At 49.3% G+C, this 8855-nt stretch overlaps 1 protein-coding gene across 1 annotated transcript in view; it reads left to right on the top strand.

Moving 5' to 3' along the window:
- Positions 1-4096: 4096 nt before the first annotated feature.
- Positions 4097-8855, top strand: part of NPHP3 (nephronophthisis 3 (adolescent)) — a 55964-nt gene continuing 51205 nt past the window's right edge. The window contains exons 1-2 of the mRNA XM_006902547.1: positions 4097-4477; positions 7944-8069. Of these exons, the coding sequence (XP_006902609.1) occupies positions 4097-4477; positions 7944-8069 (507 nt within the window). The remainder of the gene's footprint in view (positions 4478-7943; positions 8070-8855) is intronic.

Below are 8855 nucleotides of genomic sequence, written 5' to 3'. Positions count from 1 at the left end.
ACGGCACATAACAACAGCAACAACATACAATCTGAAACCTCTCATTTTTATCCAGATGTTACTTGTAAATTTTTTTTCCTCTTCATACTACAGTGATCCTCTCCTCTGAGGCAGACATCCTTTCTCTGATTTACACAGTAGGGAAGAGTTCTCTTCCCTCTTTTAAGAAATGGTCAAACCTGGCTCCTCTGCTTCCCAGAATGAGGAGTGAGCATGGATGAAAAGTGACAGCTGACATAAGAATCTACGGTGCATACTGGCTCCCTAGTTTGGGATGGGTGATCTCATACAAGGGAGCCCTCATTGCACAGTGGTTAAAATGCTCTGTTGCTAAGCCAAAGGTTAGAAGTTCAAACCAACCAGCTTTCTCCACAGAAGAAAGATAAGGCCATTAAAACCAAAACAAAACTACACTGCCACGGAGCTGATTCTGACCCATGGTCCACTGGGCTTCTGAGATGGATCTGAACTTCTCCCTGTCTTTTGGTTCACTAAGCCACCAGGCTCCTCACTCCATGAAGATTGGTGTCCTGTAAACCCTGTGGGATAAGGCCCTGTTCTTCTCTAGGGTGCAATGAGTCACAATCAGTGGAGGGCACCTTTATAGATGAAGTGGAAGTGGAGATGGAGGGAGGGAGGGAAGAGGGACAGAGGACAGAAGCTCTGAACTTAAGAAACCAAGGGGCATTTCTCAGAAAGTAAGAAATCAACCAGTGTCTTGTTTCTCACATGCTGCTTCTGCTCCAGAAATAAGCAGCTGTTTTATTGTTCAAAATCTAATGTGTAGTATGCGTTATCCTATATATGGCAGCACAGATAAATATATTTATCATTTTTTTATCATATTTGTAACTAAATCCACTATGATACTTTTAAAAGCATGGTCTTCTGTTAGTCTATCAATTTGCCCAGTCCAAGGCGAAGCAGGCCAGAGGAGCCCCATCTGCAGAGAGCACACTGGATGAGAAATCAGCACATCATATTTAGAATCTTCTTCCTGCCTACCTTGACCACTATGTCTGTTTGCTGTCTTTGCACAGCTTAGGTAACCACCAAAATAGGCAATCTTCTCCTGTGTAATTTATAGCCTCTGAAATCCACAGGAGGGTCAGCTATGAATTGGTTTAGACTCGACAGCAATGAGAAATAAGAAAAGTACCCAGTGAGACACCAACTGTCCCCCCTTCACCAATTCCTGAAAAACAATTCTAATCCAGCAAGTTTTTTGTAAGTTTGTAAATTTATTGGAGATTTAGGGTATTTATAGGGCATATTGTATCCATACACACATCCTATGATCTTTCTAATCTCGTTCATTTCTCCTTTTTTTTCTCTTTCCTCAATCTCTTCTTCCTTGTTCAAATTCATTGTATTCCCTGTATCAGTAAAGATGGGCTAACTGGGCTGCATTAAACACAACCCTAGACCAAAGTTTCCATAGGTATGAGCCCTTCTATCCATAGGGTTAAGTTTTACATATGAATCTTTTTCAGTATCTGCCAGTTAATTAATCTTTTTCAGTATCTGCCAAGGGAAAGCACAGAGTTCCTTAAAAGAGTAGTTAACTTTGGTAGAAATCTGACCTTTGGGAGGGAGAGACAAGTTCCAGTTCTGGCAAGTGCAAGTCATCAGAGTGCACCCCTCTGTACACCAATGAGATGCTCCATAGGTTCCACTAAAACTTCCTGACTAGTGGGTGGCTGGACAGAGCAGAGGTGAGGCCTGGTGAATGACTTCTGAAGATGAATTGCAGTGGCCCTACCCTGCCGAACATGCATGGAAGCTGACCTGGTAAGTGTTAACAAGAGTTGGGAGCTGACTTGGTAACAACAATGTTTCTAAATTAGGTTGCTTTCCAATTGTGGATTCTGGTCTCACTCACAGACATTTTGATTCCGTAAATCTTAAGAGTCCACAACTAAAATTTTAAGAAGCTTTCCAGGTCATACTGAAAATCACTCAGGTTTGTGCACTATTCCTCCAGTTCTGGGGTCAGCAAATTACCACCTTCAGGGGAGACTTGGCCAGCTGCTTATTTTTATTAATAAAGATTTATTGGGACACACAGTCATGCTCATTAGCTTACATATCATCTGTAACTGCTTTATGCAACAGTGGTAAAATGGAATAGTTTCAATGGAGATCATATATATGCCTGCAGAGAAGAAGGAACTTACTTTCTAATCATTTACAGACAAGGTTTGCAAGCTCTGTCCTCTCCTTGTCTCAGCATGGCATCTTACCTGTGATGGAAATGAACGAGTGGAGATTATCTCTGTGCTCAAACAGCCCTTGGCCTGAACTTTCCACATTCCTCATCATATGAGAAAGAGGATGTATTGGCCATTCTTTGTTTTTACACAAATTACCAGTCAAATCAGGGAATTCTGGTGGCCTGCTCATAAGGAGTTGTGCTGTGATCCCACAAGTCCACAGGTCGAGTTCACCAGCTGCTTCACCAGAGAAAGATGAGCAAGCTCCTCCCTGGCAATTTACAGCTTCTGGAAACCCACCATATGTTCAGCTACGGGTCGATCCAAAGCAAAGGTGCACAGCAGCCGTCAGGCAGATGTATTTTTTCCTTGAGTTGTCCTGGCCTCTAGTGGTGTAAACGTTAACTCATATGCCTAATCAGATTAGGTTCTTTAAATTCCAGTCATACTTATAAGCCTCGAGGCAAGAGGCTTTAGAAAACTAGAGAACTAAACCAGACTAAACCTGGGAGAAGGATGGCGGGTTTAATGCATATTAGAATACCGTCCTTCTCTCACGAGTCTTCCTCTTCAAAGACTCTTAGTGGTTGTAGCAATTCCAATTAAAAAAGTCTGTTATGCCAAGGCCTGTTATGGTGGTCTTTCTTAGGGGCTGTATAACCACTAGCAATGTCATGTCTGTCTCTGAGATTGAAGCACAGAACCGTAGCCAAGGTCAGCCTCATACATGCGTACGCTCACCTGTGACAGGAGAGAGAGGGCTGAATGAGGACGATGGAGGATGCGTCTCAGCGCTGCAAAGAGGAGAATTTCCTCAGGGAGCCGCATGCATGCTGGTGAGATAGGCAGAGGATTACAGCACCGGTTATCAAGCTCCTCGAAAAAGCTCTCATGAGTGTGGGGAAAGACAACTCACTACTTGGAGGCAGGTAGTAAAGAGAGGGTGTCTCCCAGCCGGAAAGCCTGCATTCTCAGCGGGCTTGGGGCTGAGAACGTGGATTCCCTGCGGCAGTGCAGTGGCCCCCCTTAGGCCTAAAGGACTGCATCTCCCAGCAACTCCAAGTGCAGACTGCACACAGGCACGAGCCCACGCCCACGTGCCACTGTCCTTTCCTCCTCCCCCAACTCACTGCGCTCACCCCGCCCACTCGCGTTCGCCCCTCCCACCAGCATGTGCCACGCCCACTCGCGTTCGCCCCGCCCACCAGCATGTACCACGCCCACTCGCGTTCGCCCCGCCCACCAGCATGTGCCCGCTCGTTGGCACTCGCCTCACCCACTCACTCACCCGCTCACCAGCACCCTCCTACCCCCCTAACCCTTCAACCTCCACCACACGCATTTACCTCAGCCCTCGGCCCACAGCCCACCCGGGCTCGCTCCACCCACTTACATACCAGGTTTCCATGCCCAGTTGCCCTGTTCCTTTCGTTTATCCTCACTCAACTGACTGAACCCTTCCTTCGGCCTCCTCCACATTCCAGGACCTGCTCTGTCGCCAGCTCACTTCCCCCCTTCAAATGACCACGACCCACCCTTACCAGCCGCTCTCCTCAAGCGCCAAGAGCACGGGCTCACTGTGGCCACGCCCCTTCCACTGTGGCCCTCGTCCCTCGTGGTGGCTCCGCCCCTCTCCTAGCTGTGGCTCCACCCCCTGTTCGGGCCCTCCCTACGGCACCGCCCCACTCCTCGCGGTGACTCCGCCCCTTACTGTGGCTCCACCCCCTGTTCGGGCCCTCCCTACGGCACCGCCCCACTCCTCGCGGTGACTCCGCCCCTCGCCGTGGCTCCACCCCCTTCCCAGGCCCTCCCTGTGGCACCGCCCCGCTCCTCGTTGTAGGACCGCCCCCTCCGTGTCCACGGCAGTCACATCCTTGCGCGCAATGGGCACCGCGTCCTCACTCGTGAGCCCGGCCGGCGGGGAGGTGATCGAGGACACGTACGGGGCGGGCGGCGGCGAGGCCTGCGAGATCCCGGTGGAGGTGAAGCCCAAGGCCCGCTTGTTGCGCAGCTCGTTCCGCCGGGGCGCGGGGGCGGCCGGGCCCGGGTCGCTGCCCCGAGGCGCGGGCGGCGGGCTGCTGGGCGCCAGCTTTAAGTCCACGGGCTCGGCGGTGCCCGAGCTGGAGTACGCGGCGGCCGAGTACGAGCGCCTCAAGAAGGAGTACGACATCTTCCGGGTCAGCAAGAACCAGGAGCTGTTGTCCATGGGCCGCCGCGAGGCCAAGCTGGACACCGAAAACAAGCGGCTGCGGGCCGAGCTGCAGGTACGTTGAGACGGCTGGCCGGGCCCGGCCTCGCTCTCCCGGCGGCCCTGTGGTCTCGGCGGGGCCCACGGTGCTTCTGGGTCAGCCTCCTCCTGGGCTGTGCGCCCGCCCACCCCGTCTCTTCTGGGGTTTTGCCTTGGACTCTTCAGCGCTGTGCGCCCCGAGGGTCTCCCCGGGGACATGTGGGGGGTTCCTCTCGGAGCTGTGCATCCCAGGGCCTCCGTGCGCCTTGAGAGTCCTCTCTGGCACGCTCACACCTCGGGTCCCCTCTCCTCGGAGCTGTGCGCCCCGAGAGACTCCCCAGGTGCACACGTGGTTTAGGGTCCCTCTCCCGGGAGTTGTGTGCCCCAGGACTTCTGTGTGTCCCAATAGTCCCCCCACCCCAGCGATGCACACATTTCAGGGCCCCTCTCCTCAAAGCTATGAGCCGCAGAGTCTGTGTGCCCCCACGGTCCCTCCCAAGCGCACACACGGCTCAGGGCCCCTCTCCTCAAAGCTGTGAGCCCTAATTTCTGTGTGCCCTGAAAGCCTCCCCCGCCCCTGCATGGCTCAGGGTCTCTTTTCTCAAAACTGTGAGCCCCAGAGTATTCATGCGCTCCAGAGTCCCCCCAGGCATGCACATGCCTGGGGCTCTTCGGGAAGCTGTGAGCCCCAGAAGGTCCCTCTCCTCAGAACTGTCAATCCAGGGTCTCCTTGAACCCCCAGGATTCCACGACATACACACACCCCCACCCGCCCCAGGCATGCACACGGCTGGGGATCGCTCTGTGTAGGCAGCCCTGCACACCCTTCCTGGAATGTCACCCACCTTGCCTCCAGGTCGGGGACCAGATTCTTCTAAAAGCTTCTGGAGCCTGCTGGTCTTCACCACAACTACTGACCTTGGGAGTCTCCCTGTTTAATCCATTAGATTCCTGTGCACAAAAGGCAGTTCTTTCCTGTGTTGTTTAAAATCAAGGTTACTTTTCTGTCACTGAGGTTCCTGGTCCTGGTCCTCCATCAGTTCTGGGCTTGTCCAGGTGGTTGTGGAGTTCTGGGTTCCCTGCACTGGGAATTGAATTAATCCTGTGCCTGATTTTTCTAAAAGAAAATTCTTCTTCCCTCTACAGTTGGTATTCTTCAAATCACAGAGTCTTTTATTTTTACTCATCATTGTTGTTAGGAGCTGTCAAAGCAACTGTGACTCACAACGACCCTAAAAACCACAGATCTTAAACTTGGCCTGTCTTGTGCCATCCTCTTCATCTTAGACATATTTTATTCAGCCTACTGTTACAGAGACTAGGACAGTGACTAGGGATGATAGAAGAATTGATGCCTTTGTGTGTGATGCTGGAGAAGAGTATAGAATATACCATGGACGGCTAGGACAACAAACAGGTTCACCCTGGAGAGGGTGAAACCAGGCTGCTCCCTGGAGGCAAGGATTCTGAAGCTTTGTCTGCCATGCTTTGGACATGTTGCAAGGAGGGACCAGTCCTTGGGGAGGGACATCATGCTTGGGAGGGTGGAGGGACAGCGCAGGAGAAGACCCTCAATGAGGTGGATTGATTCAATGATTGGGGTAATGGGAGTAGGTATGTCAGAGACAGTGAGATTGGCACAAGATAGAGCAGGGTATAGGGATGCTGTACATAGGGTCACTGTGAGTCACAAGCAACTCAACGGCACATAACAACAACTGTTATATTTACTGTATCAGTCCATCTTGTACAGGATCTTCCTCTCTTCGGCTGACCCTCTATCTCTCCAAGAATAATGTCCTGTTCTAAGGACTGGTTCTTCCTGACAACAAGCCTAAAATGTGTGCGATGAAGCTTTATCATCCTTTGTACTTTCTCCAAGGCAGACCTGATTGTTCTTTTGCCCGTCCATGGACTATTTATTCCCCAGCACCGCAATTCAAAGACATCGTTTCTTCTTCTGTCATCCTTAGTCATTGTCCAACTTTCAGATGCACAGCAGGTGATTGAGAAGACTGCCTTAGATCAGAAACACCTTAGTCTTTAAACTGACATCATTGCTCATAAGCACTTTGGAGACATCCTTCCTTTACAGCATAATTTCCCAGTGCAAAACGTCTTTTGCTTTCTTTAGTGCTGATACCAAGATTGTTATATCATTAGCCCTTTTACCTAGGAAGATACCCAAAGTATGTGAGATGAATTTTCACCATCTTTGCCTCTAAGGAGCAACCTTATTGAACTTCCTCCAAGACAGACTTGTTTGTTCTTTTGAGAGACCATGGGATATTCAGTACTCTTCTCCAACACGACAATTCAAAGGCATTGATTCTTCTGTCATCTTTATTTATTGTGCAGCTTTCAGATACATAGGAAGCAATTGGAAAAGCTGTGATTTGAATCAGATCCACTTAATCTTTAGACAGTCTTACTCTTTAGCACTTTGAAGGGAAAAGTCCATTATAAAATATTTCCCAATGCAAATTTGAGCATGTTGTCGGGAGGGACTATTCCTTGGGAAAAGACATCATACTGGGAAAAGGTGAGGGTCAGAGAGAGAGGGGAACCCTCAACAAGCTGGATTGACATAGTGACTGCTCAAGTGCATCAGAAATGGTGTGGAGAGTGCAGGAAGGGGCAAGGTTCAGATCTGTTGTTCACAGGGTCACTAGAAAACATTTCTCAGCAGTCCCTCTGTTCTGTGAAATTTTCTCTTGGGTAGACTTGGTACATTTGCCTGTATGCTTTTCAGCTGTCTCATGTGTGCAAAGCACTGCCGTAACCAAGGGACCAGCCACGTCCCTTCTCATGGACCATTGGAGCTAACTCTAAGATGGCAAGTGGGAAAAGAGGCTGGACTGAGCAGGGCCATGAGAGTTGACAAATGTCACAGCCCTGATGATGCCTGTTTTCAGTCCTTATCTTGAACGTAGATCAGCTGGTTTCTTTCTCACATACCAACTCCCCCTCCCCCTAAAAGTCAGGCTCACTCAAGTCCACTCTGACCCCAGTAGCTCTCCACTAAGTCTCCAAGGCGGTCAGTCTTCTTGGGAGCAGGCAAAATCTTAGACTTCTTAATTCTGTTAGTCAAACATTTCCCTGAAGGCCTGCATTGAATGAGATGTGGAAGTCTTCCAGGGATAACATGACGGTTAAGATGTAGAACCAAGGAACAAACAGGTAGATTTGCAGAAGTCATCGTTCCTTACATGAAGCCTTGCAAATTGTCAGTTTTGTTCTTTTAGAGATGGAGAAAGCATTTTATTGAAAATTTAATGTGGAAATGTCTTCATTGTTGTGCTCTTCAAATATGTTTCCTTTCCAACCCCCCCCCCCCATCTTGTTTGAAGAAAATGGCAAAATGCAGTTCTTGCTAATTGGTGAAATTGGTGAAAGTTCTAAGGTTAGGGTTAGGGTTAAATTCGTACTATACATGTGAGATGAAGTGAACTTTGGGAGGGAGATTGCTTTTGTTAGGAAAATAACATGACAGATTGTTCCAGGCACTTCAGAAAACATATCAGAAGATACTTCGGGAGAAGGAAAGTGCTTTAGAAGCCAAATACCAGGCAATGGAGAGAGCTGCTACGTTTGAGCGTGATCGAGATAAAGTTAAAAGACAATTCAAGGTAAGGCCTTTTCCACCCCAAAGTGACAGGAATAAGAACGCATTCGTGGAAGTTCAGCTAACTGTGAAGAATCACACGTTAGAGGTGTTCTCCTGTTGCTATCAGGGAATCAGGAGTTCTGGGAGCTCATATATCACAGACGGAACTTCCTGTCCAGGGTTTTCTTGGCTGTGATTTTGACAGAAGCAGATCGCCAAGCCTCTCTCATGGGAGGGCGAGCTTTAGGCTAATTGGTGGTGGTGGTGTGTGCTGTCAAGTCACAGCCAACCCACAGCTGACCCTCAGTGGGTTTTCAGGCACTAAATCTCATGGAAGGAGACTGCCTGTCCTTCTCTCTCAGAGCACCTGGGGAATTCCAGCTGCCTACCTTTGGGTTGGCAAGCACAGCTCTTTACCCACTAGGCCACCAAACCTCCCTGGGAACAAGTACAAACTGCTTGCACCTCTGAGAGAAACTGCCAAGAATAAATAAAAACAGATCACTTAGGCCTTTTGGGATCCTGAGAAAGAGTATGTTTTGCTTTTTTTTCTTTTCTTTGTTGTTGTTGTTATGTGCCATCAAGTTGCTTGTGACTCATAGAGACCCTGTGTACAATAGCTTTGAAACCTGCTCTATATTGTGCCAACTTGACTGTCTCTGACGCACCTACCCTCATTAACCTAGTCACTAAATCAATCCACTCATCAATAGTCTCCCTCTCTTTCTCTGTCCCTCCACCCTTCCAAGCATGATGTCCCTCTCCAAGGACTGGTCCCTCTTTGCAACATGCCCAAAGTATGTCAGAC

Source organism: Elephantulus edwardii, unplaced genomic scaffold (genome assembly GCF_000299155.1).
Source record: "Elephantulus edwardii isolate Elephantulus edwardi_28Jun2011 unplaced genomic scaffold, EleEdw1.0 scaffold00427, whole genome shotgun sequence".
NCBI lineage: Eukaryota > Metazoa > Chordata > Mammalia > Macroscelidea > Macroscelididae > Elephantulus > Elephantulus edwardii.
The sequence above is the reverse complement of the archived record's forward strand: the minus strand, read 5'-3'. Positions and strand labels throughout refer to the sequence as shown.